Genomic DNA, 27,780 nt, shown 5'->3' on the forward strand with positions numbered 1-27,780 from the left:
TCTACTGTTTGTCATTTTTTTCATTTTTATCTTCTTTCAAACTTCTATTTGAAACTAGGTACTGTAACTAACTCAATGTTGTAAACTAAATACTAATGATGTCTTGGCCTGAAGGTTAACCAAAAGGGCCCGTGTAATTTGTATTTTACTTAACTGCTTATTCACACCAAAATAAATGTTGTCCAAGGGTAGTAATGTAGAAATTCAAGACACTGGCTTTAACCTTGCTACTTGCTAGATGCAAGTCAAAGGTCACAACAAGTCACCCGCAATTTGGATTATACACCATTTACCGCATAACGCATTCTACTTATTGAAGCCAATCTTCAGAGGAATTCTACGTCGTGTACACTGGTAAATAACCAAATTCATTTAAAGAAAGCTTCTCTGGAATCGTATACATTTTCCTCTGAGACTAGTATTACACGGCTGACAGTTTATTATGCCTTCCTGCAAGTTGTAAGTAGCTGCGGAGAGAGCTTATACTGGTGATAACTAGCACAACTACGAAGCATCACAGGTTGGATAAGAACTTTTACAGCATATAACATACAGAGTAGTTGATAACAAAGTACGAAAAGAATCAAATCTGGAGTTAACCACGTTATCATATTTAGGATAGCCCCTGTTAATCAACATCATAAAGGTAGCAATGGCATTGCACATCCTTTCCAATATATTTCTTACCAGTCTCCGCTCAGAAGTCTGGACATAGATCTGTGTTTCGGTAAGCTACTTGTTTAAGAAAGACAAATGGCATGGGGGAGGGTTATGGAGTTTACAGCAACCCTTTGGGCTTGTGGCTTCACAGTAATGATATTATCTAAAGAAATCAAGTTCAATTCATCATGGGCCTTGACTGTAATCCAAGAAAGAACAAATGCTGGATAACTGGCCGGATTGAATCAAATAAGCTACTATTAAGCAGGCTAAGGAAATTGTTGCATGGGATGCAACTAGCACAAGAATGACAAAGGTGCAGTAGACTATAAACGAGTTTGTACATGAATCGGATGAAAACAGAGAAATAAAGATGTCATAAAAATTCCCGACATTACCTTTCAGTCAAAATCCAAGATGTTCCATTAATCAAGAACCTAAAACTATACTCTAAGCTTACATAGGCGCATGAGAACAAAAAAATAGGCGCCCATAACACACCACAACCATCAGAACCGCTGCCAAACATATGGTGACACAGTCCAACACAATATATGGGACACCATATAAAGATCTACTAAATACACCATAAATCACACGTATCTAAGTCATTTACATGCACATATCACAAGAGAGATTATTGGAAACCTAGGTCAAAACTCACTCCCTCAGATTGAGCACCCTCGGAATTAGAACATGCCAATGGAAATAACAAATCAATAGATGATAAGACCAGAGTGAAATTCATGCCTTTATAAACACCTGTTTGAACCAGAAAAGAAAGGTCATGTATTGCCAACATCCAGACATGGCATAATGGCAGAGCAGTCGACATAACCAACCATTTATTATTTCAACTGGGATTTTGACGGGAAATATGTGGGATAAAGATAAAAGGAACACTATAAGTTTATTAAGATCATACTACGTACTATTGCATAGTATTGTGGGATGATTCTATGATACTATACTAACTTGTGATGAACAAACTTAGTCAATTTTGGGTCGAAACTCGTTTCTAAGTAAACAAACAAGCTTAAATAAAAGTATAAACTTGATTAATAGATAAATCTAACTTTGTATCTAAGTAAACAAAAGAGCTTAAACAAAAGTATAAACTTCACTAATAGACAAATCAACTTGTGTTTTTCGTCCATAAAGTCGTGTGTGTTTGTTAATAAGCTCGGTTAAAGTTCGTTCAAGCTCCAACTTACAAAAAAATAAAATAATGGATATTGTTTTATTTTAATAATTGAATGATAAACAGTAAACCAGAATTGAAGAATTTAAATAAACGGAAGGAGTATACGATTAATTCAAGAAAGATATACAGAGGTACAATAACCTTACACAATGTTCTTGTTGATGATCTAGTGTGGAATCTGCAAATGGGAGTCGGCATCAATCCAAAATTAACACCCAAGAAACTGCAAGAATCTGAGCAGTAATTAGTTTTTAAAAAAAATACAGAAAAAAATAATCCGTTAATAAAGTTACCTTATAGGCCTGATGTCTTCATAAATTCGCCAGCAAAGATGATCTTGGATTTGTTCTCCATGTACCAATTTATCTTTTTTTCCCTTTCAAAACATAAAGCAAATATGTTCAGAAATTATCTTTAGAAGGCTTGCTAAGGCAACCTTTTTTGGTTACATTTGATTAGAAAATATGGTACTATGGTCTGAGTCTGAATATAGGCATCCAAATTATTAAACAACACCCAAATTATTAAACATAAAATATACCAGAATGGTCTGATCGGCTCTTGACATCCCAAACTTAGAGCCATCCGGCATAGGTAAACGAGCAGGGCTATTTCTGACATAGTTCTCTTGCAGAGGCTTTGGAATTTGAAATGAAAACAGGGACATAGTCACTCCTTCCGTAATGAATTATGGATGCTCCAACAGGTATATGCATACAGACAAAACAAAGGAGTCGTGGATATTGCATAAGAATGAAACTTCTGAGCAGTCTTAACATACATTACAAATAAATATCTATTAAAGTAGATAATTTCAAGATGAAGAGGATAATAGAAACATACCTCTGAATCTCAACCATCGACCGAAGTCTCTTACCAGATGGTGCAATATAGTGCCTGAAATTATTAAGCAATCAACATTCATTGTCATGAATATACATAAAAAGAATCGCATAAATAACAATACAAGCCGGGCTAAGGGTGCAAAACTGGATTGGTTAAGAGGAAAAAATAACAATTGAAGTTTACGGGGGATTGCGACACGAATTGGAATTAATCAATGGCTACTTTTGTCCGGTGTAAGAATCTCACCATTCGTTTGTTGATCATTGTGATGATCATTACTTGTATTACTCCTTTGGGGGTTATGTTTGGAATTTGGCTGAAACTGATGAGTTGCAAGAGCTTCATAGCTGCTAGAACCTAAATGTTTCGAAGGTGGAAACTGACTGATAATTGGCCCGTTTTCCACTTGATAATTGGGCATTCTGATTAGATTATCGTTCAATTGGTTTTGGAAGGGCATGGTTGAATAACAAAGCAGATTAGTAATTTTAGAGGCCCCAGTAGGTAGATAGCTGCTGCTTGGGCTTCACCTGCAACTTGTTGAATATGTGGAATTTCGCGAGTTGGGTGGCATCAGATTCCAACAACCTGAGTGTATCCTCCAAAGTAGGAATCCCATTGCCAGTACTGTTGTTCATCATGAGACTATTTCTGAGGTTGACAGCCATGAGCAACTGAGGGAGGTTAGCTAGCAGGTTGAGGTCTGTCCTCGGCCTGTGAGTCACATGGTCGATACCTATCTGCAGAAGCTTTTTTTTCAGGTGGGTGTTCCAGAAGTTTTTAATCTCGTTGTTCGTGCTCCCTGAAAGATGGCTTGCTATTGCAGACCGACCACCTTCAATCAACCAGACAATAATACAAATGCATAAGAAGATATTAGACGCATACAATGCAGTAAATTTGCTGTTAGTAAAATTGTCTGATGGACATGGACATACTTGTTGCCAAGCACATAGCGAAGGTTGATGATGGTTTGCTCTTCATCCTCAGAGAACTTTCCGCATTTGATATCAGGACGAAGGTAGTTGGTCCAGCGAAGCCTGCAGCTCTTTCAACAGCAGTTCAAGTCAGCCAGTTTTGGTAGAGCTCGCCAACTTCCATGGCCGTGTCTGTCAATGTAATCCACTAGCTTCTTGTCCTCCTCCGGTGTCCATGGCCCTTTATTTAGCCCACTTTCATCGCAACACGGTGATCTCCCCATCATTTATCCTTTTATCAGGTCCTTTCCCCTTCTTGTGTCATCACATAACTCAATTAATCAAATCATTATCATATGTTAAATGCAAAATACACAAGGTTGTATCTATAGTCTGATAATATATCCGTACCAGCAACACCGATCCACGCGGTAAATTCGAGCTCAAATGTATATTGATAGATGAGTTTGTGTTTGCTAAAGGATGGAGTGGATGGTGTTTATAGAAATTGCGTTTATTTTAGAAGTCCTAATCTAAAAAAATTTAAAAGTTAATAAAAGAGCTAACCTAAAGGATAGAGTGGATGGTGTTTATAGAAATTGCGTTTATTTTAGAAGTCCTAATCTAAAAAAATTTAAAAGTTAATAAAAGAGCTAACAAAAGCATAATTAATCTGGGTAAATTCCAGAGCAACATAAATTGATTAATCAATACATTCAGAAAGATAAAACCCTAATTTAAGTTGTCATAACCAATCAAATATGTTCACAAGTTACTCTTAAACCAAATGCAGGAGATACTCTTAAAACTAACCATAATTAATCAAATATGCTCACAAGAATTGAAGGAAGAGTAAATAACCTGCTCAAGGACGTGGGCAATAGAATCGCTGAGACATTTGACACTCCTCCAATCGATATGCTCCAGAAAATCCACCTTCAAACAAAAATCAAAACTAATTTGATTAGTTATATATTCAATTTATATAAAGAATGCCAAGCTCCACTGGTGGGTTGAACAAATCAACAACATTTTTGCAACACCTATTCAATTCCACAGTTCACTCAAAACAAATCAAAATAAATAAGTAAATCGATTTGCAAAACATGTTCACATTAAATCTGAAGAATTGAAACCAAATCCTAATTTTGTAGAAATCTTCAGAAGGCCGACTACTAAATGGCGACTTCGTGAGGGCGCGAGGTGTCACGGTCCGAGTGTTTTGACACTGGATCCGTGCGGCGCCCTCTTGCCTATTGGCGGCAAGGAGGCAAGCCTTGTGCGGAATGAGTGTCTTGTGACTCGTAGGGGCACGAGTAAGCGTCTAATCTGAAAGGGAACTCTTGCCTATTGGCGACAAGAGCGAGGGTTGAGGGTCGAACGGGGCGCTTGTGTGCGCACAGCAGGCACAAGCGGGACCGACGACGAGAGTGTATCTGTTTTGCAAGGGACTTTGATGGGTCTTGGAAAGCTTAAAGCATGCAGCAGCACAATATCTATAAAGGCTAACAATAACACATGAACCAAGCAAAGGCAACTTCTGATGAGAGGTATTGGTTCATACCCCTCATAGAGGTTTATTTTGAATTAGCTAAAACTTGCCAGTGAACACTGGAATTACAGTAACATAATAATTCTCCCTAAAGCCTAGAAAACTATTAGAAAAATCCTAGAAAGCAATAGAAAGGAGAAATACAAGTAAAGGAAGGTTGGATTCTAACATCCTCCCCCACTTAAGCTGTCGACGCCCTCGTCGACTTACAAGAGTTACAAAAGATGAAAGAAAAAGCTCCTATCCTAAACTCTGTAGTCTTCTCTGCGCCGTTGGTTGATGGCGGTTGCTGGAGTCTTCTTGAATCTTGATAGGCTGGTGAATCTTGTGAATCCAAGTCTTCCTTGTTTTTGGTTTCTGGCTCGGAGCAGCTTGACTTGAGCTTGTATCTTGTTTCTGATGCGAGGGGGTATCTGGGATGTCGCATTTCTGAGTGGCTCCATCACTCGCATTGCCGAAAGAAATCGGCCCTTCTCTTTTTTCTTTGTGGGAGTACCTGTACTTCGAACTAGACAAGTTTGTCCACCTGCTACAAGCAAAGAATTCAAGTGAGGCATTACAACTGCTTTGCTGGAGCGGAGGAACTCCAATCCAAGTACAAGGTTGAAGTCGTCCATGTTGACGGCAGTGAAGTTCATTTTTCCTTCCCAATCTCCCAACTTTGCTTCCACCTGTTCTGCCACTCCGAGAATCGGTTTGGCTTTGAAGTTGACGGATTTCATGCTACCGCCTCCTTTCTTGAGCACTAACCCCAATCTACGGGCTTCTGCTTCGGTCACAAAGTTGTGAGGGGCGCCGGTGTCTACCATGGCTCGAGCATTCCTCCCATTTACCATGAGGTCCACATACATCATGTCTGTGGATTCCTCTCTTGTCTTCGGGGTCTCTTTCCCCATTGCATACATCATGTAGATGGAACTCATTCTGCGGGGCTCGTCGTCTTCATGGCATGCTTCTTCTTCTGTCTCTTTTGGGGTTTCCTCCACGGACATGGCCGACAACTTCCTCTGTACGTTGTCGATCTCCCCTTTGTGTTTGCACTCCCACCATTTGTGTGGAACTCTTGCCTATTGGCGACAAGTCTACTAATGTTTCCCGAGGGCGTGCTGATCTTGGATTCCTTTGTTGATACGGAAGGTGATGACCAGGATTTCTGTGAATCTCCTCCCCCATTTCCTTTCTTGAATCCCCCGACTGAGCTGGACGACACCCTTGAGTCACTTCTGACACTCTTGGGTGAGCTTGGAGTCGGGCCCTCCGAGCTTGTAGGCGTCCCCCTTGTTCCTTCTTCCGAGCGATGACCCCTTCCTGCGGAGTAGTCCATCAATCGCTCTGCAGCAGTCATAGCGGCCGAAAGCGTATCCACTTTCGCCCTCAATACTTCACGTTGCGCCCATTCTTGTAGTCCGTGAACAAAGTTGAACAACCGATCTTTCTCATTCATGTCTCGGATGTCCAACATGCAGGCCGAGTATTCCTTCACATAGTCGCGTATGGAGCCCTTGTGGCGGATCTCCTGTAGCTTCATTCTTGCAACAAACTCGGTGTTCTCTGGATATAATTGATCTTTGAGTTCCTTCTTGAACTCTTCCCAGGTGTCTATCTTGATCTTCCCACCTTCGACGTCGGCAAGCTTTGTGCGCCACCATAGCTTCGCATCATCCGACAAGTGCATGGTCGCAGTATCAACCTTTAGATTGTCACTCAGTTGACAAATTCTTAAATACTGCTCCATGTCGAAGAGGAAGTTATCAACTTCCTTCGAGTCTCTAGCCCCACTGTAGTCTCGAGGCTTTGGAGGTTTGATCTTGATCGCACCACCTCCACTCGAGTCAGTGTCGCGCATTTGTCTTGGGCATCTTCAGCTTGCTTCTGGACAAAGTTGAGTTGTTCCTGAAGCGCTTCTTTCTCTTGCATGAGCTCATCGACCGCACCCTCGAGTCTTTCTATCTCTTTGGCTTGGCCAATCACAATTTCCTCGAGTCGGGTCCAGCTCTCCAACTTGCCTTCTAGCCAGGCTAGTCTTTCTTCGATCGTTTCCATCTCTTTCTTTCTTGGGTCTTTCGGGGCCTAGGTCGAGCCTTGGCTCTGATACCAACTGTCACGATCCGAGTGTTTTGACACCGGATCCGTGCGGCGCCCTCTTGCCTATTGGCGGCAAGGAAGCAAGCCTTGTGCGGAATGAGTGTCTTGTGACTCGTAGGGGCACGAGTAAGCGTCTAATCTGAAAGGGCACTCTTGCCTATTGACGACAAGAGCGAGGGTCGAGGGTCGAACGGGGCGCTTGTGCGCGCAGCAGGCACAAGCGGGGCCGACGACGAGAGTGTATCTGTTTTGCAAGGGACTTTGATGGGTCTTGGAAAGCTTAAAGCATGCAACAACACAATATCTATAAAGGATAGCAACAACACATGAATTAAGCAAAGGCAACTTCTGATGAGAGGTATTGGTTCATACCCCTCATAGAGGTTTATTTTGAATTAGCTAAAATTTGCTAGTGAACACTGGAATTACGGTAACATAATAATTCTCCCTAAAGCTTAGGGTGAGTTTATCCCCAGATTCACCTTCAATCTTCAGACTCTGCCACATCAGCTTTCCACTAACTTTTTCATTATCCAGACTCACACAAAACTCACCCTATTTTTACAAATTATCCCCAGACTCACCTCAGACTCACCTAACTCTTAAAGTATTTTATGTATATATTTTTTTTTTGTACATTTCCCAAATAATATTGAAACTATGTTTTCTTATATATAAACAAAGTAGACCCGATCAAAAGGTGGGCCGGGTCGAGAACATAAAAGTTTGTCCATTATGTCGGGCGAGCCGGGCCAAACTTCGGGCAAATTTTGTATGCCCAAAACCCGCTATTTCGGGCTAAAAATAGCGGGTTTTCGGGCCAATTTTGGACCGGGGCAAATTTATAACTAAAATTGTTGTTTTGCGTTGTCCAAAGGCCGTATATTTTTTAAAAAAATTGGGTCGGGCCGGGCCTTCTGCCCAACACCCGGCAATTTTCGGATCGGGTCGGGCCGGGCTAGCGGGTCAAGCCCATGTTGATCGGCTCTAAAACAAAGTAATTTATAATTCGAGAAAAAAAATGAAAAGAAAAAAAAAGAAAATGTTAATTTCGAAATTGACATATGTTCCGTACAAATTAGAAACAATAATACAACATAGTATTAAATTCAAAAGATCTAAAACATAAACTTAAAGGCAAATGAAACAAAATAATACATAAACCATCAATAATTTAGTTAGGTGAAATAAGATAAATTAAGTATGATGATATGATGTGGCATGATTTGATTGGAGGAATAAAAAAAGTGGAGTCTTAAGTGAGTCTTGAGTGAGTCTTGGATTTTCAAACTCACTTCAAGACTTAGTGTAGTCTTTTACCACATTATCCCAAGATTTAAACTTGAGACTCAACTCGAGACTCCCTTCAAGACTAGGGATAAACTCACCCTTAGAAAACTATTAGAAAGATCCTAGAAAACAATAGAAAGGAGAAGTACAAGTAAAGGAAGGTTGGATTCTAACACGAGGGCATGGTTAATGTCTTAAACCCTAGAAATAGATGGTTCAACTTACTGGATTCTTCGTTGATGCTCGTGGCTTCTTCATTGCCATTGTTTTTCTGATCCATGTCTGAGAGTGTGCAGAGAAATAGCTGGGAAGCACTGCTTCTCATCAAAGTGATGACGGGAGGTAAAAGAAGGGGAAATACGAAAAAAGTATGAGGGCCAAAGACAACATGTAAGTTAGAGGACAACAAAGAAATGGGCATGAAAATGGAGGTTGGACCATAATTGCACTATTACGTGAATAGTAAATGGAAGTTCTCTCTGTGTTGGGACTAGTTGTTGGCCATTGCGCTAGCGCGTGCACAATCACCCAAGGTATACAAAATTGTCTTGTAAAAATGTTATATAAAATACGAGCACTTACAAATTCATGATTTTTTTTTTGAAATATTGTTAATGATACGGAATATAAATGTTACGTCAAATTTGGTTTAACATAGAATAGATAATACGAAACCATAAATAGATAAATAAAGTAGGAGTTATACATACATGCTTGAGATTGGTTATGTTGTGTTTTCTATACTAAACTAAATCACCAAATCATTGTGTTGGTATGACAATATATCATCACAATTAACTACATAATTCTGAAACAGATTATCCACAACCATTCTCGTAGTAGAGAAAAACATCACGTCCTTCTGTTCTCCATACTCGGGAATGATATCTACTAAGAAATAAAAACCTAAACATAATTAGTACTCATGATTTTTCCTCAAATCATTTATGTTTCCACTACTTTTAGGAGGTACTAAAATTGTTCAAGTAGCACGTGACAAATTATCCACTACCTATTTATTTTTCCCATATTTCGTATTTAGTCATCCCTATTGTTTTACTATTTTAGACCGTTTCTACTATTTTACTCATCTACACTTCCCTGTAACATTTTAAAATCCAAATGATTCGCAAAATACTTGTAATCACCTTGGATTTCAATTCATGTCATTTTTATACCAAGACTTCTTAATAAATTTACAATAAAGCGAAAACCAGGTCAAATGAGGAAGGAGGTAATCGGTAGAGAACCACAACGAAAAAATTGGGGCGAAGAAACCAAAGTATTTTGTACTATGAAAGAAGAAGGCAGCGCCGTGGGAGAGAAGAGGAGAAGGGTGAGGGTGGATAAACCAAAGAAAGCGGATCGAAGAGGAACGCCATGGCATAGAAGAGGAGAAGCGTAAGCGTGAAGAAACCAAAGAAATCTGATCGTAGAGGAAGAGGGGCGCAAAAACCAGAGGTTCCTTGATCAAAGAGGACGTGTGGCATCATCAAGTGAGGAGGGGTAAAAAAAGGCTTTGCTCTATTGATAAAGAACGAGACAAAAAACTACTTCATCGGTCCAAAAATTGTAGTCCTATTTCTTTGACTAAAACACGAATTTTAATAAAGTGGAATATAGTGTGTGGGAAATTGAAATATAGTACACTGATGATGAAAAAAGTAGAATATAGTACATGTAAAAAGGAACAAAATACATGTGGAAAGGGAATATAGCACATGAGAATGTTTTCAAGTGCATTTTTGTTTTGTTTTGTGGTCCCAAATTAGGGTAACAACTCCGCATGTGAGTGTCACTTATGCGGCAGTCACTTGTAAGTATACTTATGCGGCAGTCACTTGTGAGTGTCGCGTGTGCGGCATTCACCCAAGGATAAAGGAGGAGGGTTGCGGTAGGCTTGGGGCGGCCAGCGTAAAACTAATCCACATATTATAACATGAATCGACAATGGAACATCGTGGGGGCGTCCGCTTCTCAGCGAAGCGCTACACCTCTTAAGCCGGTGTAGTGAAAAATATGTGAGGGTTGCTAGGTCGTCGCCCAGAAGCGGAGCGCCACCCCTACATTTAGGGGTGGTTTCAAGTATGCAAGGGTGTGTTATACTTCCTAGGCCCGAGTGTAGTGGAAAATATGCAAGGGTTGCTAGGTCGTCACCCGGAAGCGGCGTGCCACCCGAGGATGGTGTTAACTATCCAAGGTTTCATGGTAAGGATAGGGGTAAGGGTAAGGGTAGTAGGATGCGTTTTGGGACTTGGAACATTTGCTCTTTGACAGGAAGATAAGTCGAATTAGTAGAGGTTATGAGGAGGAGAATTAACATATTATGTTAGCAGAAGACCAAGGGGGTTGGAAACAAGGCAAGAGAAATAGCTTCATGGGGTTATAAACTTTGGTATTCGGGAAACACTACAAGAAAATCGCGTTTTAGTGACTGATTCTTGCGACTGACAAAAAAATCCGTCGCAAATTTGATTTTAGCGACTGCAGTCGACGAGCAGTCGTAAAAACTGCGACTACATTAGCAGTTGTCGCTGCGCCGTCGCGACCTTGCGACTGCCGTCCTATATCCGCGACCACATTGTAGTCGCAAAGATCAAAATTAAGTAACCTTTTTTTTTTTATCAGTTAGCGACTATCTTCTGCGAGTATTTTAGCAGTCGCAGTGTTTTTTATTTAAAATATTTTGTTAAGAGTTAAGTAAAATACCCTTCCTTTCTGCCTTTCTTTCATTTCTTTCATTTTTCGATTAACAGAAGGGTTTTCATTCCCATCCTTCGTCGGTCTACATCCCCGTCGCCCCACATCTCCGTCACCCCACATCTTTGTTGCGTCATCACTACTCTGTCATCTTCTCCGGCACCGTGCTTGTGACTATGTAAGTCTAAATTGCCCACTTTACTGAATTTCTTAGTTTAGGGTTTGGTAATATAATTTGAGTTGTTTTTATGCAAGTGTTGGAGTGAGTTAGAGTCTTCTTAGCGTGGATTTGGGGGGCCTGTAGTTTGGAATTAAACACAAGAACTTTGAATTTAGAGAACCAGTTGTTAAATTTGAATGTGGAAAATTTGATTTTCGGGGTTGGTACAGAACTTCGGTTGTGGGTTTTAATTTGAGTAGATGGAAGTTTTGGGTCAAAATCATTGGAGATGTAGGTGATTAGTTATGTATATTCTAGTTCCTAGTTCTGAAAATAACTTTCCTAGAGAATTGAGAAAGTTATGAAAATTGTTTGGGTGTCAAGCTCGCTGCATACAATCCCTTAGGGCTAATCAGATGTTACTGTGAAGCTGATAACATTCTTGTTTTTAGTTATATAATGCAAACATGTTGATTTCTCTTTCTGTTGAATATTTCAGTATAGTGGTGATCTGCAAGGATGTTCATTAACTTGTTTGGTAGGAATAGGTGTTTCCTTTCTTTCGAGAAATCGGCTGCTCTTCATAATTCTGTTTTTATGACTAAATCATGATGTTTATTTGGAGTACATCATCTTTACTTTTTACTAGCTCTGGTCCGTGATTAAACAGTCAGCCAACCATTTAAGTGATACAAATACTGCCTGGAAAGGCAATGATAATAACCCCTGTAGTGATAGGAACATCAGTAGTACATTAAAGTGAAAGTAAGAAATCACAAATTCATAATCAAGTGATATTGTTATGGGAACACATTAGTAGAAAATAGAACTAGGAAATATTATGTTTATATTGTTTAGATTTCAAAGAGCTTAGGTATTTCCTAGGGGTCTTAAACACGATAGCTTAGATATTGATCTAGGTGGCAACTTTTCTCCATGTAAGTTGTTGAAAGAGACTGACTTATTTGGTGAACTGCGGTACTTCTTATATCAGCTCTTACATGGCATGAAATATGTACACTCTGCAAAGGTCTTACATGATGATCTCAACTATAAATTAGAAAATAATTCGGCTGGGTTTTAATTTGAGTACTTCGTATGTATTTTAACCAACTCTAATCATTATTATATGGAAATTACATGTACATGGATGCATATGTGTTGTTGATGTATTTCTATACTTTGGTGTAGCTTGTTATTTGCTTCATTTTTTTAGGTAGTTCATATACCGATGTTGTCAAGCTGGTTTCGTATATGCCCACTTTAGTTTATTAAGTTATTGTCTATGTAGCTTTACTAGATTTTATATTTTTGGAATGGAAATCATCTTTATATATATGTAAGACCAATACTTTATAGTACTCCCTCCGTTCCTAAATAAGTGTCCAGTTCCCATAAATAGTGTTCACTTATAAGTGTCCAGTTTCCATTTTTGGACATACATCTTTCCCACTTTTCCACACACTTTTCCCACTTTTCTATAAATCATTATTACTTTTTCTTACACATTCTACACTTTTCATACTTTTCAATCCCCACATCCCTTTCTATTTGTACTTTTAACATTAAACAATTATCTACTTTTTCCTTTCCCCAAATAAAACATTCCCAATCATTACCCCTTACACACAATTCAGTTTTATTAAATCCCGTGTAAATGTCCAAAGTGTGTAGGAACGGAAGGAGTAGTAATTTTACAACTTTTATAATATACTCGTTTTTACAAAAAGAACATGTCAAGTTAATATTATTTTTTTAATTTAAATTTAAGCTACTAGTTCATACTTAAATACCTAATACACATTTTTTAAAATGTAATTAGTTAATGGGGGTGGTTTAGATTTGATTTCTATCTTGTAATTGGCAGAAAGTGGAAACTATCACGCTAAGTTATATTTTAATAATATACTACTTGTAAGGGAAAATGTCATATTATGTTTTATAATTTATTATGTCATTTCAGAGCCATGGAGAGGTTGGATAGAAAATGGATGTATGAGAGACGTGAAGGTCGCTTACTAAGAAAAGAGTTCATAGATGGCTTGCGAGGGTTTATTGAGTTTGCTAAGCAACACCATGATTTTCAAGAATCTTCAAAGATTAGATGCCCATGTTCTAAGTGTAGAAACACTGCATTTTTAGATCTTGATGGTGCTAGGCACCATTTGTATAAAAATGGATTCTTGAGTAACTACTTTGAATAGGTTTGTCACGGGGAGGATTTCGCTTCTTTAAAACCATCATATGAGGCACCTAATCCTTACGTTGACATAGTCCATGATGCTCTTGGTCAAATTAATGGTAATGCATTTCCCGAAGAGCTACATAATGTTGAAGAAGAACCCAATCTTCAGGCTAAGAAGCTTTTTGAGTTGTTAAGAGCAGCAAAAGAACCATTGTACGAAGGAAGTCGATTATCTCTTTTAGAGATAGCTTCAAGGATCACAACCCTAAAATGTGAGTACAACTTTCCCCATAAATGTGTTTATGGGTTTGCATCTCTCATTAGTGAAGTAATTCCTGATGAGAATTCAATGAGGAAAACATACTCCGGAATCGAAAAGGTGGTTAAAGGCCTTGAACTTCCTCATGAGAAGATACATGCATGCCCCAAAGGGTACATGTTATTCTGGAAGGATAAGGCACACCTTGAGAAATGTTTAAAATGTGGCGGAGTGCGTTATAAGATGACTTCTCATGATTATATGCGACCAAAAACCTTGCAGATGTTAACCTACTTTCCGATCACACCAAGGTTGCAAAGATTATATGCGACCAAAAACCTTGCAGATGACATGCAGTGGCATTCAAAAAATCCTAGAGTCAGCGGAACACTAGCTCATCCAAGTGACAGTGAAGCTTGGAAACATCTAGATGACACATATGAGGATTTTGCTAATGAGCCACGTAATGTTAGAATGGCTTATGCACGGATGGGTTTGCACCACATGGAAAATTCGGGGGTCAGTACTCTTGTTGGCCTGTTATCATTACCCCATACAACTTGCCTCCATGGTTGTGTATGAAGAAGCTATTTATGTTTTTATCCTTACTCATTCCCGGTCCTAAAAATCCTAAAGGGAATCTCGATGTATACATGCAACCTTTGATCGATGAATTAAAATCCTTATGGGAAGTGGGTGCAATGACATTTGACGTGTCAAAAAAGAAGAATTTTAATATGCGGGCTGCCCTTTTGTGGACCATTAGTGACTTTTCAGCATATAGGGTGTTATCCGGTTGGTCTACTTCAGAAAAGTTGGCTTGTCCGTATTGCATGGACAAGACTAGATCTTTTTGGCTCGACAACGGCTCCAATGTATCATGGTTTGATTGTCATCGTCAATTCCTCCCCACAACTCATCCTTTTCGAAAGAACCGCACAGCTTTTTGCAAGAAAAGGGCGGAGAGAAAGATTCCGAAGTCTGTTGACCAAACAATCCCTTCGAACAAGTCAAAAAAGGGTAACAAAGGGTGGCATAAGCAAAGCATCTTTTGGGGGCTTCCTTATTGGAAAGATTTGTTGATTCGACATAATTTAGATGTCATGCACATTGAAAAGAACTTTTTTGATCAACTCATCAACACAATATTGAATGTGAAATGAAATGTAGTTGATTCACAAGGTGCTTGCGAAGACATTGGGTTGTATTGTAAGAGAAGTAGTCTAGAGCCTATTGAACTTGATGGGAAATGGACTTTACCGAAAGCACCATACATTCTTGATAAAGCACAACGCAAGGTGCTATGTGAGTGGATAAAAGGTCTAAAGTTCCCAGATGGATATGCATCTGATTTGGATAGATGTGTTAATTTGGAAGCTTGTAAGATATATGGAATGAAAAGCCATGATTGTCATGTGTTCATGGAGAGGTGGTTGCCCGTTGGAATGAAAGAGCTACTCCCGACCAATGTTTGGAAAGCGGTCACTGAAATTAGTCAATTTTTTTGAGATTTATGCTCTTACACTACAACAGCTGATAATATGACAAGTCTAGAGAAAAATATCCCTGAAACTTGTGCAAATTAGAGAAAATATTTCCCCCTGCCTTCTTCAATTCTATGGAGCATCTACTTGTGCATTTGCCTCACGAGGCAAAGTTGGGTGGTCCTGTGCAATACAGATGGATGTATCCATTTGAGAGGTAATTTTCCTTTTTTCAAGTTCCTCCACATGATACAGATTTATAAGTGCTAATTGGCCACCTTGACTTTTTTGTAGATTTCTTAATCATTTGAAAAAAAAGATCGGTAATAAGGCAAGAGTTGAAGGATCAATATGCAATGCTTACTTAACGGAAGAGATTTCGAACTTTGTACTCACTACTTTCAATCCCATGTTGACACAAAGGCTAGAGATCTTGGACGCAATGTAGTTGGGTCTGATGAAGTAGATTCAACTATTCCGGAATTATTCCAATGTAGTGAAGGTCGTGGCCTAGGTGGGAAAACATGGTTTTTGGATGCCAAAGAAATCCTGCATGCACACCATTATGTTCTTTCTAATTGTGGGGTGTTAGGAGAGTATGAAAGGTAAAATTTTATACACTTAGTAATAATGTTAGAAATTTTGATAATTAAATAACATTTTACGGTTTTTAGGAAGTTTGAAGAATCGATGATGCAAACCTATCCTAATATTGATCTACGTGATATTTGGAGCAAGTTTGCACTTCAATTTTCAAAGTGGCTTGAAGATAACGTAAGCTTTTACAACTAACTTTCAATGTACCAACAATTATATTTATATACACATTTTTATATTTTGTTAAATAACACTTTGAATTTGAAAATAGGTAACTCACTCTAATGAGACCGATGAAGTAGTTCGTGCACTGGCCATGGGTCCATCTAGACAAGTCAAAACATGGAGGCAATTTCACATCAACGGCTTTAGGTTTCACACTTTTGACTATGAAAAACACAAAGCTACTATCAATTATGGGGTGGGTGTAAAAAGTGAGGAGGAAATTGATTATTTCGGCATTCTAGAAGAAGCTATTGAGTTAGTTTACTTAGGCACCCGAACTGTCTATAAAACTGTCTTGTTTAAATGTAATTGGATGGATTCAGTGAGCATGAATATCCATCCGCAATATAGATTGGTTGAAGTTAACCATACTAAGAAATACCCCGTTTATGATCCTTTTCTACTAGCACACCAAGCGTATCAAGTGTATTTTACCTCTTATCTAAGCTTAAAGAAGGACAAGAGTCAATGATGGGCTGTTTTTAAGACAAAATCCCGATCTACTATAGATGCTCCCGTTGATGAGTCATTTTTCCAAGTGGAGGATGAAGATACTCCAGCCCTTTGTGAACCGGATGGTGATGAGGTTATCTACGAGGATGATATGGAGGTGGATGGTTCAGATGGTGAAGATCAGGAGGAAGAAGAAGAAGGGGAGTGGGAAGATGTTGAATCTGAAGAAGAGGATGAAGAAGAGTTAAGAGATGATAATGATGATGGTGATGATAATGAGGAGGAGGATTGGGGATGAGGATGAGGATGAGGATGAAGAAGATGATGAATGATTTTGATTTTAAAGTGTTAGACAATTGTTGAGATTATTTGGTTTGGTAGACAATGTTTATTTCTATGGATCATGTTTTGAGATTATTTTTTTGTTAGACAATGTTTTTAATATGTGATTCGTGTTTGAGCTTATTTGTTAATTATTTGTTTGTTGGGCAATGTCTTATTTATTACATTTCTTTATGTATATTATTTTCATTTGTTTTTATCATATTGTATTAGAGAACTCTAACTTAATTTATGAGCATGTATTTTCTAGTTCTTTGACAATAAAGGGATTCATGAGAGCTTCAAAAAGTGGTCGGGGTCGAGGCCGTGGTCAGGGAACTCCTATGGTTACACCTCCACCGCCACCGCCACCGCAAATTGATGGGTTGGAGGAGGGAAAGATTGAGCTAACACCTGATTGGTTATGGTGAGTCATAATTATTGGTACATGATATTTATTGTCCATATCATATGGAAAGATTGTTCCTTGATGTGACACTTAACTCTTCTTTGCTTATATTTTTCTTCCACTAGGTTTTCCAATAGTACAGTTGTTGGTGATGTCACGAAGGCTTGGAAGGCGCACTACAATTACCCTTACTTGAACTATAAGGAGGTGCCACTTGCCGTGAAGGATCGTTGGTTCAATGAGTTTGAGGTACTTTTTATTGTTGTTGCAGTGTTGGATTTTGAAACCAGAGAGGTTTCCCTTGCATTCTTACATTCCACAAACAGATAACAAACTAACTATTACACCAAAACAAGCCAAATATATTGAACAATTAAACTAGTATATAACTATAATATACCTGTTTATGTTGCATTGCTAGTAATTCAATATAACAGATTCATACAACATTATCATGTAAAACTAAACTTCGTTTATAGGTTTCTCCCTTAAGCTCTATTTATTGGTAGAGATATGTCTTGAAATTTGAAGTTGATTATCAAGAAATGTCTTTTTTTTATGATACTGATAATGATGCATTTTGAAGTAAGTAATTGGTCTCACATATCATGGATGTATGTTGCAGATATAATGTGGGAGTAATACAAACAGATAACAAGTGCCTTCATGAGTTAGTTATATTGTAAGCTTAGTGCGAAGTTGATATTAGCTGACTTTGTTGTTTTTTGTTGCTTTTTCCTTATCTTTTTGTGCAGCGTGGATATACTTGGAGACCTGAGTTCAATATTAAGGCTAGGGAAGATTTTGATGCAAAATGTACGGATCGCCTAAGGGATACAATGAACAAAGATGCTAAAATTCATCTTCATAAGGATATTGAGTTCATGCTAGGTGATGTTCGGGCTGCATATATGAAGAGAAGGGAAGATCCAGAATTTCAGAAACGTTCTAAGATAGGCAAAGCTAATAGATTATCTGGCCAAACGGAAGGTAGTTTTGACCCTGGCCATCGCCAAGGTAGCATTTCTACTCCTATGGTGGTTGCAAAAATGGTAAGAAACTATTGATTATTGATTATTTATGTGGTGTTGATTATCAATTACAGACGAGTCTTATTCAACCACCCCTTCCCCGCTTTTTTCTGTATTATTTTTTAAAAACTCTAATAACTTCATTTATTTTAAGGCGAGCCTTAACAATGGAGTTTTACCAACTGTTGCCGATGTCTATGAGAAGACACATTCTATTCCCGTGGGTGACGAGGGTGAAACTGATGTGATTGGTGAAAAGGCAAATGATATCATGGTAATGGTTTTCGTACCTTATTTCTAATTATGGTAATGAAATCAATTCTGTGTTATCTGCTAGAGCATTCTTAGGTTAACTCACTACTTGTATGTTAGGAGTTTTGCAGTTCTGTTTGATTTATTTGGGTTGATATTTGTGTGGGTTTGTTGGTTTGCTGGTTTACAGTCTGTATCATTTTGGAGTTTTTCGGCCTCAGTATGTGATTTGCAGTTGGGATTAAGTTTGTTGCGGGTGCTGCTCAATTTTTTTTTCTGTTGGCTGTTTGTTTTTGATGCTTTTGGCTTGGTAGTCTGTTTCCTAGGAGTTAGATCATATGGAAGATTGTGTTGTTCTTGTTGGTTAGTGTTTAGTTTTGGTTGTGTTTGTGTGGTCAACTTTGGCATGAGTTGACTATTTGGGGTGCTCTATTTTTTTCTTTTTTTTGGCAGAAGGATAACAAAACAACTAAACTAAAAGTCTGCCTCTCAAGATAATCTTCACTATTTTCCCCCCTTTCCCTTTTAATTACAGAATGCAAAAGAAAAAACACATTAAGAAGCTAACTAGGACAAAAGTAGTTTCCCAAATAAGACAAACACTTGACTTCTGAATCAAATTTTAGTGTTCCAAAAATCAGCCCAGCACTTAGATTATGCAGTTATTGCAGTAGAAAAATACCAGTTACATTTTGTATTGGCCTTCGGTAACCTCGTGTGGGTTCAATAGCTTTGACATGTTTGAGTGTTAGACACTTCGGCTGTTACCTTGTTTAACAGTTTTGTCTTGGTACCTCATTTATAAAATGGGGATTTTGAATTGTGATAAATCTGTTAATGCATTATTAGGAATTTCTTAGTGAGGAAACCTGATACTCGCCTCAATTCCCTAATGCTTCCACACAACTAAAGAAATATAGTGACTTGACTTTTTTTTAAAGTATTTCCCCTTTTCCTGTTATTGCACTCCTATTGCATCTTTTACGCTATCCGCCTTACAGTATTATCATTTTCGGCAAACAGGAACACATAAGCAGCAGCTACACTGCACAAACAGACTGAACAAACAAGATTGATGAGACTACATGCTTCTATCCTAACCATTTATTTGTTTTAGTGAACATAGACGTACTCCATTGAGCATTTGAGCTTCATTATTCCCGTTTATGTTTATCAATCTATCTGGAAGGAAAACTGATAATTGCTGCAGTAGAACTGATAATTGCTGCAGTAGGTTACTTTTCTCATAAGTTATTATTGGATTTAATCTTAAATATACTCACAATGAGAAACTCGAGGCATGTAAGAGTAAAGGAATTGAGATAGACCCCAATGATTTATACCTAGAGGTTGTTGGTGGGAAAAGGTAAGGCAGAGTTTATGGTTTAGGGAGTGCCTCACATATGTATTGCAATCATATTTCTTCTCACTCTACTGCATCATCTTCTACCCCTTCCATTACTTCTCCGTTAAGCTCTCAAGTTGAAGAGTTAAAGAAGCTGGTAGAGGAAACCCAAAAAGTGGCAGCGGAAGGCCAAAAAGTGGCAGCGGAAACCCAAAAAGTGGCAGCGGAAAGCTTAAATTTAGCTAGAGCAACTGCTGAAGACTATAAGATTGAAAAAGCCGAATGGCAAAAGGAGAGAAAAAATATGATAATCTCGATGAGTGAGATGGCAGCAATGTTGCTTTCTACTCCTACCACTACTTCTACCACTACTCCTACTCCTACCGGCTCTCGTGACCCATTGCGATCCACCGGGACAAGGTTCCTCATACGTCACAAGTGCTGCAAGACTTGGTTGAATTTTTTGCTTACCATGATAATACTTGGAGTGATGATTTGGAACGGTCATTTTGTGAATATAACTAGCTTTGCTCATTTGGAGGTAATTTTAAGATGTCTAACATGCTCGTTTTGGAGTAATTTTGTGAATGTCGTTAGTTGGATCCCCATTTTGGAGGTAATTTTGTAAAGCACTAACATGATCATTTTGGAGGTATTTTGTAAATGCTCTAATACATTTTAGGAGGTGATTCTTGAAACCATTAGTGGTATGGTTCAAAACTATGTATTTGAACAATTTATTTAGTGAATGAAAAATCAAGAAATATTTAGGATATTCAATATATGTAAATGTAAGTTATTTACATAGTTACAAAATCATTTATTTTATATAGATCGTTAATATTATATGAATAACAAACATACAAAATCATTTATTTTATATAGATCGATAATATATAACAACTGTTTGCGACTAAATATGGGATTTTTGCGACGAATATGTGAAATAGTCGCAGAAAAATTAGAAAAATTAGCGACTGCACATTTCATTTTTGCGACGGAAATGTTGGTCACAAGGAAAAGTAAATTCAGTCGCCAAAACGTCGCAATTTACTGTCGCAAATGATTGCGACGGTTTCCAAAGTAGTCGCCGTGGTTTTAAAAGCAGTCGCAAAATTGTTGTCGTAAAGCCGTCGCAAAAAAAGGCGACAGCGCAAAACCAGTCGCAAAAATGCAATTGCGACAAGGGTTTCTGCGACCATCCAAAATCTAGTCGCCTCGGTCGCAAATTAATTTTAGCGACGGAAATTATGGTTTTTGCGACTACTTTTATCTGTCGCAAAATCGCGATTTTCTTGTAGTGAAAAGCTAGGGGTGGGGATAGGGTAGGTATCCTTATTGACCGAGAATATATTGATGTTGTAGTGCACGTGTCTCAAAAGAGTGATCGAATTATGAGTGTTAAGCTTATGATAGGGGATGAAGTTGTAATTATTATGGTGCCTATGCCACACAAGTAGGACTAGATGCTTCAACTAGACAAGAATTTTGGGAGGATTTGGAAGAAGCGGTGCAACGCGTCCCTAGAAGTGAGAAACTGATCATTGGTGGGGATCTCAACGAACATGTAGGCTCGAGTCGTGATGGATTTGAAAGCATCAATGGTGGTTTTGGGTATGGGGATCGGAATGAAGCGGGAAATGCTATTTTGGATTTTGCATTGGCATATGACTTGGGTATAATGAACACTTGGTTTGAGAAAAGACACTCTCACCTAGTAACCTATAGGAGTGGAGGGAATACGAGTCAGATCGACTTCTTTTTACTAAGGGTAGCTTTGAGGCAGTGCTACACCAATTGTAAGGTGATTCCGAGTGAGAGTACATCAACCCAACATAGACTTGTGGTACTTGATTTTCGAGGTAGAAGTTGTATAAGGAGGAGAAGACCACTAGTAGAGTCTAGGATCAAGCGGTGGAAACTTCAAGGAGAGCAACAACTAAAATTCGTAGAAAAGTTGGCAAGTGAAGGTATTTGGGCCGGTGATATGGATTTGGATATAAACTCATTATGGACAAGAATGGAGCGCACCATAAAGGGAGTGGCGAAAGAGGTCCTAGGGCAATATAAAGGAATCATGCTACCAAGTAAGGACACATCTTGGTGAAACGAAGTTGTGCAACAAACTATAAAGAGTTGGGAAAATGTAGAAGTGATGAGAACTACGAGAAGTACAGGGAGGCTAAAAGGGAAGCAAAGAAGATCGTAAGAAAGGCTAGAGCAAAGGTGAATCAGGATCTCTACGCAAGATTGGATACAAAAGAAGGGGAAAAGGACATCTATAGACTTGCTTGAATGAGAGATAGAAAGACGCAAGACATCGGGAGGATTAAATGTGTGAAAGATGTTGATCAAAAAGTTTTGGTGGGAGATAAGGAAATCAAGGATAGATGGAGGTTCTACTTTGATAACTTGTTCAACGGAATCAAGGGCGCGATATTGGAGATACAAATATCCCTCGAGATATGGTTAACCTAAACTTTATGCGAAAAATTCAAAAGAGAGAAGTCAAAATGGCATTGAAAAAGATGGGACGCAAGAGGGTAGAGGGGCCCGATGGCATACCTATCAAAGTCCGGAGATGCTTGGGAGAGAGAGGGGTTGTATGGTTAACAACTCTTTTCAACAAGATTTGGGGAAGTAAAAGGATGCCAGTAGAGTGGAGGAAAAGTACTATCATCCCCTTGTACAAGAATAAGGGTGATGTCCAAGATTGTTCCAACTATCGAGGAATCAAACTAATGAGTCATACTATGAAACTTTAGGAGCGGATTATTGAGTAAAGATTAAGGAGAACTGTGAAGATTTCGGAGAACAAGTTTGGATTTATGCCCGGGAGACCGACTATGGAGGTCATCCATCTTATGAGGCAACTAATGGAGAATTATCGAGATAAGAAGAAGGATTTACGTATGGTTTTCATTGATTTCGAGAAGGCGTATGATAAGGTACTGAGAGAAATTCTTTGGTGGGCATTAAGTAGGAAAGGAATTATGAGAAAGTATATTGATATCATCAAGGACATGTACGAGGGAGTTAGCACAAGTGTGCGCACTAGTGTTGGTAAGACCGAAGAATTTTCCAATACGATTGGAGTCATCAAGGTTCCGCACTTAGCCCGTTTCTTTTTGATATAGTCATGAACGAATTGATGAGGTCAATTCATGATGGTATACCAAGGTGCATGATGTTTGCAGATGATATTGTGTTGATTGATGAAACCAAAGAAGGAGTGGAAAGTAAGTTGGAGTTATGGAGACAAACTTTGGAATCTCGGGGTTTTAGGCTGAGTAGAAACAAGGCGGAATATATGAGAGACATGGGCGATTACCTTAGATGGGAAAATTGTCCAAGGTTCTGAAATGTTCCGTTATTTAGAATCTATTATCCAAAAGGATGGGAAATTGGATGGCGATGTGGCTCATAGAATCAAAGCAGGTTGGTTAAAGGGGAAAAGTGCCACGATGTTCCTATGTGATCCAGGCATAAAGATTTAAGGAAAAATTCTACCGCACGGCAATTCGACCGGCGTTGTTATACGGCACAGAATGTTGGGCAGTGAAACATTAACACGTGCATAAGATGAATGTGGCGGAGATGTGCATGTTACGTTGGATGTGTGGGCATACAAGAAATGATCCTTTGAGGAATGAGATTATTAGGAAAAAAGTAGGGGTTGTACCGATTGAGTTTAAGATAATGGAAAATCGTTTAAGATGGTTTGGGCATGTAAGCAGAAGATCAAGTGATGCCCCGATTAGGAGGCTAGAAGGGTGGCAAAGTGATAGAATTGCAAGGAGTAGGGGAAGACTTAAGAAAACTTGGTGGAAGATGATTGAGCACGATATGAGTCTATTTGGGATTGAGGAGAATATGGAGTTGGATAGGACAGAGTGGAGGGAGATAACATACGTTAATGACTTCATTTGACTTATACATCTTCTATTTTGACTATCTTACTTTTACTTGCGTTGTTTTTTTTATTATTTATTTATTTATTTATTAAAATGATATTTTGAAATGTGCTTATTTTACTTATATTTATTTTAATCTTTATTTATTTTACTATCCTTTATAATATTTCTTATGTAATATATTTATATATACGGTTTTTTCATGAAATGCCCCTGAGGTTTGCAATAATGCACCAAATACCCCTGCGCGTTTCAAAATTCATAGAATACCCCTATTTTTTCCGTATTGTTCACCAAATACCCCTATTATGACTTTCCGTTAGTCCTCCGTTAAGTCATGTTTATAATTCACCAAATACACCTATTTATAAACTTTTTGCATAGTATACACCTATTTATAAAGTTTTTTGCACCAAATACCCAAACAACTTTTAAACAAGTACTCCGTATTAAAGATCAAACGGAAATAGAATATTAAAATGGTATAATATGATCCTTGAGAAACTAAAATGCAATGTAGAAGAAACCATGAGTAGTATCAATTGCCCCACAACAGTTTGGGAATCCTCGGATTTTCCCCTACCTAATGCAGCAAACCAGTGCAACACCTTAACTCCCTTTAGGCAAATACAGCAATTCCAGCTGGTAGCTTGTAGTTGGTGGTCACTGGCTCATTGCCAGCTTCCCATTTAACTTTTACGAAATTCTTTAAGTTTATGATGCATTTTAAATGAAGACATATGTGCACTGATCATGTTAGTTTTAGAACCTAACTACAAGAAAAACTAGAAACTAATTGTCCAGCAAGTTTTCAATAAAAATGAACTCTCGAATTAGAATATTAGACGCATGTTCACAAGTGAAGAAGTGCATTACGGCACCTCTCTTTCCATTTTACAAATAAACTAGGTTTATATTCGGAACAAGGAAAAATTCAACAGGTTTTAAAGAAACAGTTTCTCTTAGAATCTTGCAGACCTGAATCGTGAATTTGCACAAGCCTTGATTCTGCAGGTTAGCTCAAGAAAAGTACAACTATGACTCAAAAATCCTACGGTTCTTATCAAGCCATCCTTTCCCTTTTTATCCCCCTTTTTCTGGGTGTCTTCAAGCATTTAAATTTACCCCCAAATAACAAAAAAAGATGCAACATGGAAGAAAAACAGCATTGTCTGGTAGCTTTAGCCTCAGTATAAACCAGTGGTTGTCATAGTGTGGTAAAGGATGCAAGACTCTGATATAGAATGTTAATATTGCAAGAGATCACAAGTTCCCAACCCTTACTCCGTATCAATCTATAATATAAACAAGCAATCCAAATTGATATCAGATGTGAAGGAAGAACAGTTTGCAAACGTTTAACTCTGCAGCAGAAGCACCATTCATCTTTTCTGCAATCTTCTTCAAATCAATCTCGCGCATCAAATTCATTTTTCTAGAGTAGAACTTCAATATGTCACAACGAGACTGAAAAGATAGAATTCAGTAATTTAGTATAATGTAGAAGCGCCGTAATCAGCTGAGACTGTGAGTGACATTGATGAGGATGGATCACTTGAGTTCGCCGTCGATTTGGAAATGGATCAACGAGCAACAATAAGCAGGAGATCATCTTCTTCGTTTCTTCGGTAAATACTCGCCCCTCTTCTTCTTCTTCATCGTTTCTCTTCTCTCGCCACCGTCTTCTCCTTCCTTCGCTGCTACTGCGCTTAGTCCTCTCCTCTCAATGAATTTCTCCGGTAAAATGGATTCGCCGAACTTCCTCTCCTCTCGCCGCCAACCTTCAACCTTAGTCGGCGGAAATGGTGGATTCGCCGGACTTCCCACCACCTGCACCACCAAATTACCGGAAGAAGCAGCTTGTATTTTTGGGTAATGTGAGGTGAATTAATGGCTACTGATGAATTGGGGATGAGATTGAAGATGGGTCAGAAACAACAGAGGAGATGAGAGGAGAGAGAAGAAATGAGATTTTTTTTTTAAGTTAAAATGTAGAGTATTGGGTGAATAAGGGCATAAACGTAAATTAACGCTAACGAAGTACTAACGGCCGTTAAATTCAAGGGCATTTGGTGCACTTTAAGTTTAAATAGGGGTATTCTATGAATTTTGAAACTCGCAGGGGTATTTGGTGCATTATTGCAAACCTCATGGGCATTTCATGAAAAAACCATTATATATATGTATATATATTCCTCTTATCTTACTTTCATTAATTCCACTTTCTTCCTCTTCATTGTTTATTCTTTTAACTTCTCGCTCCTTTCTGGTTTGATTTGTCACAATGACGATCTACTAGGACGATTCATGTTAGCCGACCCCAAATCATTTTGGTTCTAAGGCTTTGTTGTTGTTGTTGTACCAAATGAGGGTAACATGAAAAATATTTTATGCTCAAATAAGGAAACATGACTATAATTATGGGACGCCCGATTTGGAATACAGGACTATAATTTTGGGACGGAAGGAGTATGAAGGAAATTGAAGTTATATAGGTAATTGCACTATTGGGTGAATACTAATAAAAGTTTGAGGCTTTCTAAGTGTTAGGATTTCTATCCATAGATATAGGTATATCACCACTTTAAATGTTTTTCCATTGAGTTAGTTAGCATCTACGTAGTAGACTAACAAATAACTACTCTTTATTCTTTAAAATGTAATTAAAAAAAAATGTTGGATTTACATATGTCTATGGTTTACCCATAATTTATGGTAGAGTACGAATGATTTCTTAGCCTAATGGTTAACTTCAAGGGCCTACTTATAACATATCACATGTTAGAATCCCCCTTATTTCATTTGTAATTTGTATTGCCTTTGTGTTCATATGAAAATAAAAATAAAAAATAATGGTAGATTATTTATTCCGGTATGGGACGGAAAAGGTAGGAAGCGCTTGCTCTGATCTCTTTTCCCATGTGCAAATATACTATGAAGGTGATTCGAGGGTCATCTTCGATTGTTAGGTCAACAAATATATATGATTCTCAAGTAAATATTAGTCGAAAGAATTTGAATTGCTTGCCTTTGGCAAATATGGCAATAAACGAGGTCGGGAGATATGGGCTTTAGAGTTTAGAGCTATCAAGTGACAATGACGTACCGAGATACGCCGGTTGCATAGACCCCCTACCAGTGACAAGAGATATGTTGGATTATGTATGTTTATCTCTATGAAAAATGCAATCGTTAATATGTGTTGAATTCATGCATAATCAACATACTAATAAACTTTTAGTAACTAATTATTACTTTAAAGGCAATAATTAAAGGATTGATTAGCCTAACTCCTATCTAACTATCTCACTCATCAGTCATTGACTCATTTCCCAAGGAACAGCCAGTAATCAAACACAATGGGTTGTTGTTGGCTCGATGGAGAGGGATGGGCTGTTAGGTCGTGTTGGGCCATATTTTCTGTTGAGCCTACATTGATTGTGCTAGGTACTATTCTTGTGTTGTGGCAGCTGGAATATTTGCTGGGCTTAGATGCATAATCCGAGCCAACGTTGAGCTTGGTACATTTCGTCAATATCCTTGCTAAGCATATTTGATATAATAATATTTTCACACCAGTTTGTTGCCAGTTGCCACAGCCGACTTAATTACAAATTATTAAAATTATATTCCTGTAAAATATTAATATTTTCTTAAAAACATAGAGATTAGAGAGCCAGAATCGTGATAGATGTTCGTAGTTGGCTACTCCGTACTTGCTAAGTTGTTACCACCTACCAAACATAACCACAATCCTTGGTATAAATTAAGCACAACGTCATGCAAACCCATCAATCTAGCAGCCCACCATAAGAATGCAAATCTGGGCCAAAACGTAAAGCCCACAACATTAAAATACCCCAGATAAACCGTCAACGACAAACTAACTAG

General features: G+C 38.2%; 1 protein-coding gene across 10 annotated transcripts in view; it reads right to left on the reverse strand.

Annotated features, from left to right (window-relative positions):
• Nucleotides 1-1,014: 1,014 nt before the first annotated feature.
• The window catches only part of LOC110792492 (uncharacterized), a 31,908-nt gene continuing 5,142 nt past the window's right edge, over nucleotides 1,015-27,780 (reverse strand). The window contains exons 3-10 of one of the 10 annotated variants that reach the window (XM_021997299.2): nucleotides 4,489-4,563; nucleotides 3,649-3,939; nucleotides 2,957-3,545; nucleotides 2,708-2,761; nucleotides 2,406-2,539; nucleotides 2,158-2,240; nucleotides 2,011-2,087; nucleotides 1,015-1,422 (exon numbers count right to left, since the gene is read on the reverse strand). In XM_021997299.2, coding sequence (XP_021852991.1) covers nucleotides 1,298-1,422; nucleotides 2,011-2,087; nucleotides 2,158-2,240; nucleotides 2,406-2,539; nucleotides 2,708-2,761; nucleotides 2,957-3,170 — 687 coding nt within the window. In that variant the 5' untranslated portion in view covers nucleotides 3,171-3,545; nucleotides 3,649-3,939; nucleotides 4,489-4,563 and the 3' untranslated portion in view covers nucleotides 1,015-1,297. Of the gene's footprint in view, nucleotides 1,423-1,881; nucleotides 2,098-2,157; nucleotides 2,241-2,405; nucleotides 2,540-2,707; nucleotides 2,762-2,956; nucleotides 3,546-3,648; nucleotides 4,564-8,779; nucleotides 8,796-27,780 lie in introns of those variants that run through there. The other 9 variants (XM_021997298.2, XM_056833934.1, XM_056833935.1 and 6 more) reach the window with 9 other exon arrangements.

This window comes from Spinacia oleracea, chromosome 6, assembly GCF_020520425.1.
Source record: "Spinacia oleracea cultivar Varoflay chromosome 6, BTI_SOV_V1, whole genome shotgun sequence".
In the NCBI taxonomy this organism is placed as follows: domain Eukaryota; kingdom Viridiplantae; phylum Streptophyta; class Magnoliopsida; order Caryophyllales; family Amaranthaceae; genus Spinacia; species Spinacia oleracea.